At 39.7% G+C, this 17,691-nt stretch overlaps 1 protein-coding gene across 2 annotated transcripts; it reads left to right on the forward strand.

Annotated features, from left to right (window-relative positions):
* The first annotated feature begins 5,044 nt into the window (after window positions 1-5,044).
* si:dkey-3d4.3 (tRNA wybutosine-synthesizing protein 2/3/4) lies at window positions 5,045-17,439 on the forward strand. Of its 2 annotated transcripts, none has more exons than XM_020054498.3 (9): window positions 5,045-5,252; window positions 6,819-7,025; window positions 10,747-10,829; window positions 11,537-11,615; window positions 11,840-11,886; window positions 14,713-14,833; window positions 15,014-15,200; window positions 16,145-16,252; window positions 16,422-17,439. In XM_020054498.3, exons 1-9 carry the CDS (start codon window positions 5,090-5,092, stop codon window positions 16,951-16,953), a joined length of 1,527 nt encoding a protein of 508 aa, XP_019910057.2. In that variant the 5' UTR covers window positions 5,045-5,089; the 3' UTR covers window positions 16,954-17,439. The 2 variants fall into 2 exon arrangements, with proteins under 2 accessions (XP_019910057.2, XP_010893059.2); XM_010894757.5 differs by having other exon boundaries at window positions 5,148-5,252; window positions 6,710-7,025.
* The last annotated feature ends 252 nt before the right edge of the window (window positions 17,440-17,691 follow it).

Here is a 17,691-nt window from a genome sequence, read left to right on the forward strand (position 1 = left end):
TCTTCAGCTTTCTAATGGATGCCTGAAAGTTTTGTGCAAAAATGTGCTGGTATTTGGAACTGTTCATAATTCCCTCCACCCTGACTAAGGCCCTGGTTCCAGCTGAAGAAAAACAGCCCCAAAGCATGATGCTGCCACCACCATGCTTCTCTGTGGGTATGGTGTTCTGTGGGTGATGTGCTGTGTTTGTTTTTTTTGCCAAACATACCTTTTGGAATTAACGCCAAAAAGTTCAACCTTGGTTTCATCAGACCATAAAACATTTTCCCATGTGCTTTTGGGGGACTTTATGTTTGTTTTTGCAAACTTCAGCTGGGCTTGGATGTTTTTCTTTGTAAGAAAAGGCTTCCATCTTGCCACCCTACCCCATAACCCATTCATATGAAGAATACGAGATATTGTTATCACTTGTAACACACAGCCAGAACTTGCCAGAAATTCCTGCAGTTCTTTTAATGTTGCTGTTGGCCTCTTGGAAGCCTCCCTGATCAGTTTTCTTCTTGTCTTTTCATCAATTTTGGAGGGACGTCCAGTTCTTGGTAATGTCTCTGTTGTGCCATATTTTCTCCACTTGATGATGACTGTCTTCACTGTGTTCTATGGTATATGTAATGCTTTGGAAAATCTTTTGTACCCTTCTCCTGACTGATATCTTTCAACAATGAGATCCCTCTGATGCTTTGTAAGCTCTCTGCGGACCAGGGCTTTTGCTCTGAGATGCAACTAAGAAAATGTCAGGAAACTACTACAGCTGAACCTTATTTGTGATTACTCAGAGTCACTTTAAATGATGGCAGGTGTGTAATGACTTCTATTTAACATGTGCAACCAGGTTTTTATTTTTATTTTTTTATTTTTTCAATTCAATTGTTCACATTATAGGTCACTATAATGGCATTTTAACAGGGGTGTGTGAACTCCTTATATCCATTGTAAATTTGTCTCTTTGGTTAATGCACACCAGTAGCTGTTTTGGAATCGATCCATTCTAGATCCATATTGATCCATTATCTGCTGTGTTCTTGAATCAAACAAAAAAACTAGAGAAAAGCCTCAGTGTCATTGTCCTTGTAAGGGGAGAGAGCACAAGCACTACAAATAAAAGAGTAGTAATGATTTTGAACAGCACTTGACTTGGGATAAAAATAAGTGCAGGAACTGACAAATTGCACATTTTACTATGTTTATCAAAATGCATGTGTTAACTGTTCCATTAAAGTAACCTATCCCAAATCTCTTTTGCCTAAAAAAGGAACCAGAATGCTATTTGCCTAAAATCCGGCCATTCCAGACCAAATTATTTTGTAAATATAAATGTTGGAATATTACATTATATCTGTGTACATTTATTTTATTACCTTTGTTGTCTATTTCATACAGTCTTTTTTGCTGATCTTGATTAAGGGTGCCAAACTAAAAACCAATGTAGAGAGATTCAGAATGGCCCAACTTAGATAACTTGTAAAATGATTGTTGAGACTATTTCTGTGCTTTTAATTATAAGCGTTTCAAATGTAGATTAATTAAGACAGTTTTTAATTAGGAGAAAACAGAACAGAACCATGTCAAATTTGCCTTTGCATACACTTCATGAGATTCAATGTCAACTGAAAGAACAGAGAGGTATATATTTAAAAAAAATATGTATATATATATATATATATATTTACAACTGTAGATAAACATTAAAACAATTTTAATGTGCACAAAGTCCATATAAATCTGCCAGTATTTGATCACTTTTTTTGAGGGGGGAAGACATTAATAATTTAAGGAATTTGTCATTTTGATTGGGTATGTATAGGATGTATCTTTTCTTGATGGTTTGTATCATAGATCCACCTGTTGATAAGGAAATTATGGCCTTGTATAGAAATTAACAGACTGTTTACAAGCCATAGGAATATAGACAAACAAATACTAAGATCTCTAGTAAATAATTGTAGAGACATTTAGTTGCATTGTCCATACCTTGCATATGGACAATTAAAACATGAAATGAATACAACACACTATTATATGTCTATCCTTCCAAGAAAATCTATAATCAAGCAATAAGACAGGGGGGTGAGGAATATGGTCAGGATAACATACCACGGATACAAGTTGTTCTTAGGCATGACACATCCAAAGTGCCTTGATACAGCATTTAGCCGATATACCATAAACCCGAAAATGCCTTATTGCTATTATAAACCAGTTATCTATGCAATTAGATCAGTTAAAGGGTATGTGACATCATGCTCTTATAAACTGAATGGTTTGAATCCGAAATGATGAATGGCGGCTAGCTTACATCTCATCACTTTTTACTGTTCTAATTGCATAGGTAACTGGTTTATAATATCAATAATATCAATATCAATTATCATTGCTAACAAGTTGCTAATTGCATTGGCAACTTGTTTATAAGATAAGGCATATTAAGGCATTTTAGTGGTGTGTATTACATTGCCAGTATACCATGACTTAGTGCTGTGTCCAGGCATGCATCATATCTGGTGGTCCTTTTCCACTGCATGTTACCTGCTCAACTCTTCTCGCCTCACCTTGATTCTATTCACTTTAAGAACAGCTTTTAGCCATGGTATAGTTGTGCTCATAAGTTTGCATACCCTTACAGAAATTGAGAACATTTGGTATTGATTTTGAAAATACAACTGATCATGCAAAAAAACTGTCTTTTACTTAAGGATAGTGATCACGTGAAGCTATTTGGTATCAAATAGTTGTTTGGCTCCTTTTTAAATCATAATGATAACAGAAATCACCCAAATGGCCCTGAGCAAAAGTTTGTCACGATTCCCGGGACTCAGGACAGAGGTAGGATCCAGAAGCAGATACAGACACCGGGGTAAAAGGACAATGATGATGATTGTAGCAGTGGGAGATGACAGTGGAGATACGTGAGAATTACGTAGGCGGGTATGAATGTATTGTTGGAGGGTGGATAGTGGGTAGCAGAGGTACGAAGTCCGGGAGGCAAGAATGGTCTAATAGTCAGGCAGGGTTCAGTTAACAGAGCGGGGAGTCAGTCCAGGCGAAGGTCGATAACGGGAAGGCAGAAAGGTGGTTTGGGAGGGAGGTACAGGACGGGTCTCGGAACAAGGGGCTGGAAACGAACGGGGGAGAAAACACGGTGAGCAGAAGATAACAAAAACAGGATACTCGGGAAATAGGATAGCTTGCTTAATTAGGTAGAGAACACTGTAATAATTACGTGGCTGTACAATAATCCGGCAGGGACTGAAAGCAGAACTCTCCTATTTATAGGGAGAGTGGCAATCAGCCCCCCAGGTGTGTAGACTGGTGCAGGTGCTCAGGATCAGTGGTGATTACGGGTGCCTTCGTGGAGTGCCGGGAACAAGGAGACTGGTACTCGGGGAGATATAATGACAGAAACAGCTCAGGAGGGCTGAGTCCTGACAAAGTTGGCATACCCTTGAATATTTGGCCTTGTTACAGACACACAAGGTGACACACACAGGTTAAAATGGCAATTAAATGAAATTTCCCACATCTGAGGCTTTTTAAATTGCAAATAGTGCCTGTGTATAAATAGTCAATGCGTTTGTTAGCTCTCACATGGATGCACTGAGCAGGCTAGATACTAAGCCATGGGGAGCAGAAAATAACTGTCAAAAGACCTGCGCAACAAGGTAATGGAACATTGTAAAGATGGAAAGGATATAAAAAGATATCCCATGCCTTGCAAATGCCAGTTAGTAATGTTCAATTACTTATTAAGAAAAGGAAAATTCTGGGATCTCTTGATACCAAGCCAAGGTCAGGTAGACCAAGAAAGATTTTAGCCAAAACTGCCAGAAGAATTGTTCAGGAGACAAAGAAAAACCCACAGGTAACCTCAGGAGAAATACAGGCTACTCTGGAAAAACACAGTGTGGTTGTTTCAAGGATCACAAAAATTAGCTGCATGGTCGAGTTGCCAGAAATTTACTGCGCCAATGCCACAAAATAGCCTGGTTACAATATGCCCAACAACACCTTGACAAGCCTCACAGCTTCTGGCACACTGTAATTTGGAGTGACAAGAACAGAATAGAGCTTTATGGTCACAACCGTGAGCTCTAAGTTTGGAGAAAGGTCAACAAGGCCTATAATGAAAATAATACCAGCCCCACTGTGAGGCATGGTGGTGGCTCACTGATGTTTTTGGGGGGTGTGAGCTCTAAAGGCACTGAGAATCTTGTGAAAATTGATGGCAAGATTAATACAGCATGTGATCAGAAAATACTGGCAGACAATTTCCCTTCTTCTGCTCAAAAGCTGCGCATGGGACACTCTTTGACTTTACAGCATGTCAGTGACACTAATCACAAGGCCAAGCTGACCCTCCAGTGGTTACAGCAAAAAAAGGTGAAGGTTCTGGAGTGGCCATCACAGTCTCCTGACCTTAATATCATTGAGCCACTCTGGGGAGATCCCAAACGTGTGGTTCATGAAAGACGACCAAAGACTTTGCTTGACCCGCAGAAATGTGGGGCCTCATAGATAACTATTACACAAGACTGCATGCTGTTATTGATGCTAAAGGGGGCAATATACAGTATTAAGAAGGGAATGCAGACTTTTGAACAGGGGTCAGTTCATGTTTTTCTTTGTTGTAATGTTTTGTTTTATGATTGTGCCATTCTGTTATAACCTACAGTCAAATATGATTCCCATAGGAAATAAGACATGTGTTTTGCCTGCTCACTCAAGTTTTCTTTACAAATGGTACATATACAGTTTCGAAAAAAATTAAGAGACCACTGCAAATTGAACGCTTCTGTTCCTTTTTCAAAACTTTCCTTTTCAACTTTTTTGGGAAGGAAGGAAAAAGGTACAGTGGTCTATTCATTTTTTCCAGGGGGTGTATTACCAATTCTCCAAGGGTATGCAAACATTTCAGCACAAATATATTGGCCATATACCACACCCACTCGTTCCATACTGCTTACTTAACAAAATAAAGTAATTTTTCATTGAGTAGTGATATGAGGAAGTCGACATTTTTATATAACAAAAAAACGTGCGCTTCTCAGTGTTTACTTCTGTGTCAGGTACTGCATGCATAACATCGTATCTCATGATCTGTCTCGTTGGAGATGAGTTTCTTTTAAAGACAGCTAACTTTCCTGTTCAAACTACGCTACGCCCCTCCTCTCCTTGCTCTTCAAAGCCTGGATTATCTCAGACGGCCAGCAAAACAGACTCAACGAAGAACGACTGCGATATCGACTATCAAATCCGTAAGTGTGTCCTAAACTACAAAAACAAAAGTATCAATATGCGACAGTATATAACTACGCAGTCTGTGAGTTTAGCTGGGCTGTGTAGGATGTGCTATGTAAAATTAATATATGCATTACGTTTTTGTTTGGCTCTTTAACTTGTTTTTTAGTAAGGTTTTGTATTAGTATGAAAAGTTACCACGGGAGAGAAAAACTTATTATATTTTTATGAATAGGAAATAATTTATGTGAAGTATTTTTTACTTTTGTCACGTGGTTTTCTCAAAACAGCAAATGTTTTGTTTGGTGGAGATGTTTACAATTAGTACAGTTAATTTTGAAAGTATTTTTTAAATTCGACGTAGATCGAGCTAATTAGCCTATGGAGTAAGTAATCGCAGTAGGAAGGGTACGAAATGTGAGCCGAATGCACGAATAACGGGTCACGTGCCATTTGTCTTTTATCAAATCATCTAAAAATGTATCATTTGTTTGTGCGTGGTGATAAAAGCCAATGTTGTAGTCTACTTTAAATATATTTAGGGGGCTTAGATCGTTCCCCGGTACTACCTTTGCTTGCTTGGAGGTTGTAGGAATGTATGTTTTCGACACAATTCGGTTGTGGGACATGCTATCCCTATCGGTAAAACACAACCCATAATTGAAAATGTTCTGCCAACATTATTTTTAGTTTATAAGGTGAGAAAGTTTAACTCTTTCCTTCAATATTTTCCATTCAGGTTTTATAAACGCTGTAAGAATGGAAAGTATAGGTTAAAACTTTCAGTAAAGATACATTTTGTATCCTATAATTTGTATTTATTTTATGCCAAGATAGACAGGTCCCCAGACGACAAAACATCTGCATTGGTATGGGACTATACTCTTCTTATCAGTGCATCCCTACTTTGAACATTAAAGTTGCTGTCCCATTTTCCGGATAATTGGTCAAACTGTGAATTTGAAGGAAAATGAAGGCCACATTTACCTTGTAGATTTCTCACATACTTTCTGTATAAGATCAAACTGATGTTCAACAATTATATTTTTATAACCTTTTCTCTTTGCCAGTATTCAAGTACATATATATATTTTTTTGGGGGGGGGGCCAAATCTAATGGGTGTCCACAGTGGGGGATTAGTAATTATTGGGTGGCTTCCCTGCACCCAGTATTCACCAGAATTAATTTTAGAACTCACGCCTGTTATTGTCGTCAATTATCTTTCTGTTGAGAGACAAGATTTCTTGAATGTTTGTTAGGGAAGATAACATGTTGCTTGCGGTTGCCATGAGACCAGGGAGTAATTTAGGCGTATCGTGTGTCTCTCTACACCAGTTTTTTCACACCTGTGTACAGATAAGCAGTTCACATCACAATCCCTTAGTGGTTTGCATAAATATTCGGTACCTTTTCCTTCAATAGTTCCAGTTCATTTTTGTGAAGAAAATTCCACAATGTATTTTTTTTTTCCAGCGAAAGGGGTCACATGATTCACAATGCGTTGGTCAATTAACCTCTGCATGCAACAGTTGAAGGACAAGGCCAAAGATAGGTGAGGAGTCACGACCTCATTCTTCATTAGAAGCAAAGCAGACCAATGACAGACGAGGCCGAGGACCTCCCAGTATGAGTCACAGGAGCAGCCCTAGCCTGTGGAACGTACTACCCCAGAGAAGCCCAGCGCCATGCGACCGCTATAAGCATGCCTGCTGCTCCTACAGGGGTGAGGTCTTCATGCTGGGAGGGAGGTCAAGCAGCTTGCTCAGGGACTTCTGGAAGTATAATGTTGGTAAGTGAATAGTCTCGGGACACGTATCAAGGTTCATGTCTGTTTGTACACATTTGCTGCTGAAAGAAGAATTAAAGTATACAGACAAGTCGGTTGACTTAAAGGGTGTTCACAAAAGCAGTTTCGGACTGAAGTGGTTTGAGCATATTTTGTTTCGGAGTAGAGGTAGCATTACCTTATCTTCAGGATTGATTGACATGACTATAGTCACTTGTTGCTCTAATTTTATTTCTTTTGAATACCTCTGTTTTACATTGAAGGGTAACCCAAAATGTAGTTTTTAACCATTTACAGACCTCCATGATATTCTTCCAATTTTATTGATGATTTTGCTGAACTACTCTCTGTTATATCAGTTGATTATAACTTGTTTATTGTTACAGGGAATTTCTAAAGGTCTCTATTTCTTCTGTCATGGTTAAAGACTTGGCCCTGTCTGATCATTTCTGTGTCTTTTTTGATTCACTTATCACCCCAAATGTTCCAGTAAACTCTGTTTCTGTTAAAAAAAAGGTACATTAATGAGAGTACCAATGCTCAGTTTATTGAAGCCATAGCTATCTCTATAACAATAAGTGCTGAGTCAGTTGATGTACTCCTGGATAATATTTATGCCAAAATATTGAATGTCATAGATCGTGTTGCACCGGTAAAGGTAAAGAAAACTATGAGCAAACAGAAAACACCATGGAGAACCACCATGATGGTAAGAACCCTGAAAAGAGAATGTAGGAAAGCGGAACGTAAGTGGAGGAAAACTAAACTTCAAATTCACTATGTCATCTATAAACAAAGCCTTGGTAGCTTCAACAATGTGTTACGCAGGGCCAGACAACAACATTTATCAAGAATGATCAACAAAAATATCAACAATACCCGCACTCTATTTGTCATGGTCGACAAGCTTACAAACCCAATAAAGCAGATAGCATCAGAACTCATGTCCACTGTGAAATGTAATGAATTTGCGTGTTTCTTTAGTGAATTTTAAGTATTTGACGGAACATCAGAACTTCACAGTCTAACAAGGACTCTGTACCGTCACCACGACCACCAAGACATAACTTGGTTATTATGTCACATATTAATACAATTGATCACAAATCCCTAGAAGAAACAGTTCGACATCTTAAAGCTTCCACTTGCTGTCTCGACACACTGCCATCAAACTTTTTTTTTACTCTATAACAATGGACCTTCACCAAATAGTTAATAGCTCTCTGCAATCAGGCATTTTTCCAACGTCTCTAAAAACAGCTGCCATTAAGCCCCTATTAAAAAAGAGAACACTGGATGCATCTATAATGAACAACTATAGACTTGTATTAAATCTCCCTTTTATAGCCAAGATCATTGAGTAGCTTGTCTTCAATCAACTCAGCAGACCTCAAGCGGTCTCTTAGACAAATTTCAGTCAGGTTTCCGACCTCACCACAGTACTGAAACGGCCCTGATTAAAGTTTTAAATGATATATGCCTGAATACTGATAAAATAACAGCAAAAGAACAACAACATTAACTACCACAGCTATGCCGATGATACTCAAATATATATGGCTCTCGAACCGTATGACAACAGCTGAGATTATTGTGTTTGGCAACAAAAATAAAAGAACAAGTATTAGTAAAGAGCTGGATTCTCGGGCCCTTAAAACCAGGGATCAAGTGCGTAATCATGGTGTTTTGATTGACTCAGACCTCACATTTAACAGTCATATCAAAGCGGTCACCAAAACATCATTCTATCATCTAAAAAATATAGCCAGAATCAAAGGCTTGGTGTCCCAAAAAGACCAAGAGAAGCTCATCCATGCTTTTATCTCTATTAGGGTTGACTACTGTAATGGCCTCTTAACTGGACTCCTGAAGAAGACTGTAAAACAACTGCAGCTCATCACTCCGGTTCTTAAATCTTTGCATTGGCTTCCAGTCACTTATAGAATAGATTTCAAAGTGGTGCTTTTAGTTTATAAATCTCTGAATGGTTTAGGACCCGAATACATTTCTAATATGTTTGCAGAATATAAACCGAAAAGGGCTCTGACACAGGTCAGCTGGTAGAGCCCAGAGTCCAAACTAAACATGGAGAAGCTACATTTAGCACTTATGCTGTACAAAACTGTAATAAACTACCAGAAGATCTTAGATGTGCCCCAAACGTATACATTTTTAAATCCAGGTTAAAACACTTCTCTTCTCACGTGCCTATGACTGAGCACTTAAACTTAACCACTGACAAGGTACAACGGCGGACTCAAATACACGACTCAGAGAGGTGTCGCAAGTAACAGTCTTTATTGTTCCAAGAACAAAATGCAGGCATAGGTACAAAAACGGCAGGCAAAAATCGTAGTTGAGAACCGAAGCAAGAGGTCTAGAAACACGGGAAAACAAACACTTGGGGAAAACGCTGGAGAGAGTGACAAAAGTATGACTACAATCTGGCACTGGGAAGTGGGACTGGGGAGTATTTATGAATGGGGAAGCTGAAAACAAACAGGTGAAACACATTAGGGGCGGGGACAGTAATCAAACAGGCGGGAACGCAAACGATGGGAGGAAGACGAGTGACCTGGGATAAGAGCGACTAATGATGTCAAAATAAAACAGGAAGTGCAAATGAACAAAACAATACACAATAAAAGCAGGAACATGACAACCACAATGTTTAGCCATATAGCTTCCCACTTTTCTTATTGTATTTTTTTATTATTATGATGTATTCATTTACTTTGATGTTTTCATTTGAGTATTTATTTTTATGTTATTTTCAAATATTTTTCTTTGTAAAGCACATTTAATTGCTTCGATGTATGAATTGTGCTATATAAATAAACTTGCTTGCTAATGAGATCTAACTTTTCATGAAAATAATTAAATACATAACGAACAAACCAAGCAAGCTAGTAAGCTAGCTCCGTTGCCTTGAAGCAACAGATGTATTTTGACAGGGAAGACGCTGTGTGCACATGTTTTCAACATATTGCAGAGCTATTGTGAGCACTACACTTCCTCTTTGCGAGTATATACACAAAATTCTATCGACAATTTGTGGCTATTACTTTGATAAAATTACAGCCACTTACAGTTCCAAGGTGTTACGCTGCTATATTATTGTGCTGGGGGATATGAGGGATGTACTACTAACTTTTCTCAGTCTCCTCCAGTTTTACATTTTAGGAAGAGATGAGGTCCTGGTCCACACCAGCGGATTACCTGGTTTGGGGGGCCCGTTGCTGTCCCTGTCCTTATCCACCTGGTCATACTTCTGACCTAGTCTAAAATCAAATAGACTCTGGATTTAGCCCGGATACATTTATTTATTATTCCAATTGGACTCTTAATATCTCACCCGGCACAGCCAGAAGAGGACTGGTCACCCCTCTGAGCCTGGGTCCTCTCTAGATTTCTTCCTAAAATTCGACCTTCTTAGGGAGTTTTTCCTAGCCACTGAAATTCAACACTATTGTTGTTTGCTCCTTGGGGTTTAAGGCCGGGTGTCTTTGTAAAGCACTTGCTGTCTCTGTGACAACTGCTGTTGTAAAAAGGGCTTTATAAATAAATTTGATTGATTGATTGATTACAGTTAAACTGTTGCCACTTGCAGACTCATTCAGTCATGTTAGTACATTGTTATAAAGCAATGCTATTAAACAGTAGGATTTTAGGTATGGATGTAACTACTGTGTGTGTGTGTGTGTGCGCGTGTGTGTGTTTGTAGTGCGCAATGAGTGGACAGAGTTGGACTGCGGTGGTGACGCAGCTCCCGAGGAGCTTCAGGAACACTCTATGGTTGCCCACCAGGTAGGGTTTACTCCATGTCATGAATGTCATGGCCTTTTTTCAGGTCTCTCAAAAAATAAAGATTCATTCAGAACGCTACTGCTTGAGTTCGAACAAAGAAATAAGAAAGCTGAACAAATTACAGTGACTTTAGGTCTGTGCATTGGCTTCCTGTATCTCATAGAATTTATTTGAAGATATTGCTACTCATCTGTAAGTCACCCAATGGTTCATTGCCGAGTTACATCTCAGACCTACTCTGTCAGTATGAACCCTCTAGACCCTCAGGTCATCGGGGTCCGGTCTGCTAACCGTTCCCAGTGTAAGGACCAAGGTGGGGGAGGCAGCGTCTAATCATGCTGCGCAGAGTTGGAACAAATTGCCAGAAAATCGTTGACTTGCTCCAACATTGACTACTTTTAAATCTAGACTAAAATCCTTTGTTTTCTACTGCCTTTTACTCATCTTTCAATAAACTTTCAGCCTTCATAAATGTGGTGTTTTATTTGTATGCTTAGTTTTTTTAATTTTATTTGCTGATTTCTTTTTATGCTTTGTCTTTCATGCTAAATGTATTTATAGTATGTCCTAATAATGTAGACACTTGAACTGTGCTATACAAATAAACTTGCATTGTCACCTCCATAGCTGTTGGTTAGGCATTACAGTTGCTTTTTACATGGCAGGCGGTCAGTGTTGATTGTAAACACATTATGTGACATTCGCAGGGCTTTCTGTACGTCTTCGGTGGAATGATCGATTCTGTGTACACTAAATGGAGAACACCCCTATGGATGTTTGATGTTGGTAAGTTTCACATTGAGAAATTTACACATCAATAAATACTGTATGACATACCCAGGATAATCCAACAACAGTAAAAAACTCTTCAACTCCTAGAGAGTTGTTAAAACATGTTCAAGTTAAGAAAAAGGTGAATTGGTACATGGTTAAGAAAAGACCCCAAATCATTGTTGTCATTCGGCTTTGAGTCCTGCAGTGTTCAGTATCCTCGCTCTTATATTTTTCAGAAAACAAGCAGTGGATGTGCTGGCAAGGAAGAAGTAACCTGCCTCAGGTATTGACTGAACTTTATACTGTAGCTCTGCATGTTAGAGCAAGAATGTACAGCGTCTAATCATGCTCTTAACTCTAATTTCCCACAGCTTCACACAAAGGAACCAGTATACAATCCTGTAACAACATTGTATAGTACAATTTAAAGAATTTGAACATAAACAGTGTGATGGTAAAGAGCATTTAAATGTATAGAATAATGGCAGCACTTTAATCTTTAGTATCCCATAACAGATAGGATGTTTGAACAAACAGCTTTCTGCTACTTAAGAGAGGCAATATCTGTTTCTGTAAATCTCAGCTCTAATCGATTGATTACAAAGCCATTTAGTGAATTAACAATTACTAGAGCTTTACGAGAATGTGCGATCTGATGATAATTCTGAGTTAGTATTCGTTATCAAATGCTATAAGAAACAAGAAAAGCAACCAGACAAGTCTAGTTCAGCCGGCCTGCGATTCGAGGGTATGAATGTTGTTGCCTTTGCTCAATGTGACAGACGGTGTCTTTAACCACTACGCTATTTAAACAGTGGGTTTTGTTGCATATGATACATGTGTGCAGGTGTGGTGTTCGTTTAATTCTGCATTAAACTAATTAGTCGAAATGTGACAGATCTTGAAACTAGTTTCCTACATTAGCTAATATCCAAACCAACAACAGGAAAACAATGACAGTTAGCTAACCATTATGCTATGTGAACTACGCTATGTAAGTTGAGAGCAATACAGTTGGGTTATAATTGGACACTGGCACAAGTGTTTTTCTTTTAGCTGTTTACCAAAATATATTCAACTTACAGTTAAATAATGAATATGGCCTTGAAGTGCAGTCTCTCAGCTTTAATTTGACGGTGTTCACATCTAAATTGGAGGAATAGTTTAGGAATTACAACTCTTTAATATGTAGCCCCCCTTTTTTCAAGGGACCAAAAGTAATTGGACAGATGACTCCAAAGCTGTTTCATGGACAGGTGTGGGCTATTCCTTAGTTATTTCTTCATCATTTAAGCAAGTAAAAGTTCTGGAGTTGATTCCAGGTGTGGCATTTGCATTTGGAAGCAGTTGCGTTAGACCCATAACATGCGGTCAAACGAGCTCTCAATGCAAATGAAAGAGGCCATCCAGAGCGTGCAAAAATAATTATTCAGAGAGATAACAGGAACATTGGGAGTGGCCAAAACAGTTTGGGACATTTTGAGAAAAACAACCGCAGGTGAGCTCTGCAGCACCAAAAGGCCTGGACGTCCACAGAAGACCACAGTGGTGGATGATTGGAGGATCCTTTCCATGGTAAAGAAAAACCCCTTTACAAGATCCAGATGATGTGGTATTCTTCGGATCATGAGCCGTTCCAAGCCAAGCATTCTCCATACTTTTTCCTTCCCATCATTCTTGTAGCCATATCATTATCTGAGTCTACCATAAAGAGAAGACTTCACGACAGCAAATACAGAGGGTTCACCACAAGGTGGAAACCATTCATAAGCCTCAATAATAGAAAGGCCAGATTAGACTTGCCAAAAAACATCTAAAAAATCCAGTTCTGGAACAGTATTCTCTGGACAGATAAAACTAAGATCAACCTGTACCAGAATGATGGGAAGAAAAGAGTGCAGAGAAGGCTTGGAACGGCTCATGATCCGAAGCATACCACATGATCTGTAAAACACACTGGAGGCAGCGTAATGGCATGGGCATACATGGCTTCCAATGGCCCTGGGTCACTAGTGTTTATTGATGATGTGACAGAAAACAGAAGCAGCTGTATGTATATGGATAGCGAAGTTGATTGGACGGCGCTTCACTTCACAGATGGACAATGACCCAAAACATAGTGCGAAAGCAACCCAGGAGTGTTTTAAGGCAAATAATTGTAATATTCTGCAATGGCTGAGTCAGTCACCCAATCTCAACTCTGCATGTATTTCACTTGCTGAAGACAAGGCAGAAAGACCCACGAACCAACAATAGCTGAAGAAAAGGCCTGGCAAAGCATCACAAAAGAGGAAACCCAACACATGCTTTCCACACTTCAAGCAGTCATTGCCTGCAAAGGATTCTCAACAAGGTATTAAAAATTAACATTTTATACATGATTTGGTTCATTTGTTCAATTACATTTGAGCTCCTGAAATAAGGGGACTGTGTATGAAAATTATTGTAATTCCATAACGTTTCATACAATATTACTGTTCAAACCCTTGAATTAAAGGTGAAAGTCTGCACTTCATTTGCATCTCGGTTGTTTCATTTCACATTCATTGTGGTGTCATACAGAGCCAAAATTATGTATATTGTGTCAGTGTCCAAATATTTCCGGACCTAACTGTATTTTCCTTGTCAGCGCTGTTCGTCCATCGCAATATAATTGTAAAATGTTTATTTTAGGCTTACTTTAACGTAGTGACATTCAGAGACATTCGCTCTTCTTGGCTGGCTCCGCTCACGTGGTCCAGCAAAGACAATGATGCTTAGCATCCTGTTACATTTCTTTGGATGTGGGACTCCACACACAGCTGCAGCAAACCACACACATTTAATTGGACCAGCAACACTATTTCTGAACGTTTTGTTATTAGTCCAGATTTGGGATCTCCGAACCGGCCCAAATAAAGCTAATTATGGTGGCCAACAAGGGTTTTAAAAAAACTGCATGCCACTTGGGTGTGAAAACCAGTTACATGTAACAGCGTGTTTTATCTCTATATATTGGCTCATAGTCTGATCAAGAGTAGTAGCTGATCAGGCCATTTTCCCATCATGTCATCTTTTTATGTGTTATTGTAATTTATGACAACATTTATGGCCGTCGATATGTTAACAGAACCCTGTTCCAGCCAATAGGAAGGCCCACAGTGCTGTGGTATTTGGCTCATCCATGTACATTTATGGAGGATACATTGACATTAGAGGCTCATCACAAGAGTTCTGGAATTTTGATTTCGGTGAGTTAAAACTACACAAAATAATCAGTTTTTTGTGACCACAATTTATTTAAAAAGCCAGGCAATGTGGTCTCTTTTCCAGAGAAAACAATAAGGATGTCACGTTGGAATGTTTTGTGCTTAAGATGTTTTTTCTTTACAATGCTCATCTGTGTATCCACCTCTATCTCGGCTTCTCAGACACCATGTTGTGGTCTTTGCTGGACTGTACCCAGATGGAGGTGGGTCCTGGTCCCAGACACAGCCACTCAGCCATTGCCCACCTGGACTGCATGTACCTGTTCGGGGGTTTAAAGGGGCTGAGGGAGCAGAGGGACCTGTGGAGGTGGAGCTTTGCTAGTCAGGCCTGGACCAGTCTCAAAACCACGTGAGTGATTTCTCGTCTCTCTTGTGCTTGTTATTGCTTGTTAGGTAAATACTTCTGCCAGGCACTTATCAGCCAAATTTAACGACATTTTCCATTGCCACCATTTTGGAAATGCTCTTATCCAGAGCAATTTAAAGTAAGTGCATTTATTTTTAGATAGCTAGGCCAGATAACATTACAGTCATAGTAAATATATATTCCCTAATTAAAGAGGTTTTCTCCCAGCAAAGTCAGTGCTGGGAGAAAATGGCAAGTGAAACCTTGTTATTTTTAGGGTTGGGGTCATTGAGTGAGATGTGTTGTTTCAGATCCTGTTTTAGACGTAAGGAGATACAATCACATTGTTTGATCATCAGGCAATGAACTGAAGGGTGTTTGTCTTTGTTGAAAAGTATTGCAAATTATGAGCTCAATAAATAAAAATAAGTTACTGGTTCTGACATTTGCTGCAGCAATGGCCCAGGGCTGACTCACTGGACATGTGAATGGTGTAACGACAGTAGAGTCCCCTGTTTTATGTGCATATATGCTCCCTCTGACAGCAGGTTCCGCCACTAGGGCTCACAACACAGGCACTCTTTCACGTTTTTCTGTGAATATTGAGGAGACTTTAAATGTCCATGATTGTGTTGACATACAGTATTTATTTGTATGTTTTGGAGTTTCGTGTAGTTTTATACTTGTGTCTAAAAAGAACCATCAGCATTACTAAGGGAAACCATAGAAACTGCACCTCAGAGCTCGTTGAAACCAATGTTAAAAGGCAGTAACGGAAGTGACTACCAAGCAACACCAAGTGAGGATAGGCTTAGCTGGAAATGTTACTGTTGGTATTACTAAAAGTGGTGATCTCTGTTGACACTCATACCAAAACTATCCCTGTGAATGAATTGTGTTGTTTACCAAACACTTTCCCTCCCTTGTGCTGTAAATGTGTTCTACAGGTCAGGTCCCTCTAAGCTGGTGGGTCACTCAGCTGTGGTCTACAGGGACAGCATGCTTCTATTTGGAGGGGGTGAGACCCAACAAGCCCCCAGCAGCTGTCTATGGAGGTACAGCTTCACCACTCTACAACAGAATTTAAAGATTGAACAGCATTTGTTTCTTAAATGGTGTTGCAGAAATTTAATGAAAAATAGTAGTAATTACCTGTGAGTCAGAAGTAGGCTAAGGGAAATATTCTAGTCCTGGATTATTACATATATATTTTTTCATCCACAGATATAGCTTTAACACTCAGACGTGGGGAAAGCTAGCTGTACTACCCAGCTCCAGCCCTCCTCCCCACCGGATCCATCACTGCTGTGTCGGCCTGGGCTGCAGTTACCAGTCGGCCTTGACCACCACCACAAGCACCACCATGACACCCAGCGTCACCGCCAGGAACCGCCTGGAGAGCAAGTTACGCCCGTTTAAAAACAAATGCTTTCCGTCCAATCCAGACACCGGAGGTGATATTGAACTGAAGACATTTAATAGGGACCCTCTGTTGACTGAAGTGACGGACTGTCATAATGCCGTTAACGGCAAGGGCGTTGAACCCGTAGGGAATTGTCTTACCTTTGAGAATCAGGAGGCCTTCGGTGAAAAGTGGAGCTGCTGGGATACAGAGAAGGAGGGTACATGTGAACTGGAGGAGAGCAATGACAGCATGGCACAACACCTTCCCGATTTGCTGTTGGTGCTGGGGGGGAAGCCCTTAACCCGACACACAACCGTCTCAGTGTGGCAGATGACACTGGCTAACCTGTAACCACTGAGCCCAAAGAGAGGACGCTAGTGGTTTTTGAAGTAGAAAAAGCAGCGTTTTTCTATGGAAATGAAACACAAAGCGGGGGTGTACTGCTAGAGTTACTGCTTGGCGCTTAGAGTTCCCTTCTGTGGATGTGTTAGTCCACTTTCAGTTCTTCCCAATTGATTTGACACATTACTCCAAACGGAGGTTTATTCTCTGAAAATACAGTTAGGTCTGGAAATATTTGGACACTGACACAATATACATACTTTTGGCTCTGTACGCCACCACAATTGATTTGAAATGAAACAACCGAGATGCAGTTGAAGTGCAGACTTATAGCTTTAATTCAAGGGGATGAGCAAAAATATTGAATCCACCATGTTTTATAGGATCATGGGCCATTCCAAGTCTTCTCCATACCTCTTCCCCATCATTCTGGTACAGGTTGATCTTAGTTTTATCTGTCCAAAGAATGCCGTTCCATAACTTTGGTAAGTCTAATCTGGCCTTTCTATTCTTGAGGCTTATGAATTATTTGCACCTTGTGGTGAACCCTCTGTATTTGCTGTCGTGAAGTCTTCTCTTTATGATAGACATGGATAATGATATGCCCACCAGAATGATGGGAAGAAAAGAAAAAAGGAAATTATCCTACCTCCACCACTGTTGTCTTCCGTGGACGTCCAGGATTTTCTGTGTTGCAGAGCTCACCAGTGCATAATTTTTTTTCTGTAACCAAACTGTTGATTTGGC

Source organism: Esox lucius, chromosome 16 (assembly GCF_011004845.1).
Source record: "Esox lucius isolate fEsoLuc1 chromosome 16, fEsoLuc1.pri, whole genome shotgun sequence".
Classification (NCBI taxonomy): Eukaryota; Metazoa; Chordata; class Actinopteri; order Esociformes; family Esocidae; genus Esox; species Esox lucius.

What these genes read in the sequence shown, in the direction of transcription:
- si:dkey-3d4.3 (XM_020054498.3), top strand. Translation starts at nt 5,090, where the DNA reads ATGATCTGTCTCGTTGGAGATGAGTTTCTTTTAAAGACAGCTAACTTT. An exon ending in CGATATCGACTATCAAATCC is followed by an intron (nt 5,253 to 6,818) that starts GTAAGTGTGTCC and finishes ATTCTTCATTAG; the next exon opens with AAGCAAAGCAGACCAATGAC. An exon ending in CTTCTGGAAGTATAATGTTG is followed by an intron (nt 7,026 to 10,746) that starts GTAAGTGAATAG and finishes GTGTGTTTGTAG; the next exon opens with TGCGCAATGAGTGGACAGAG.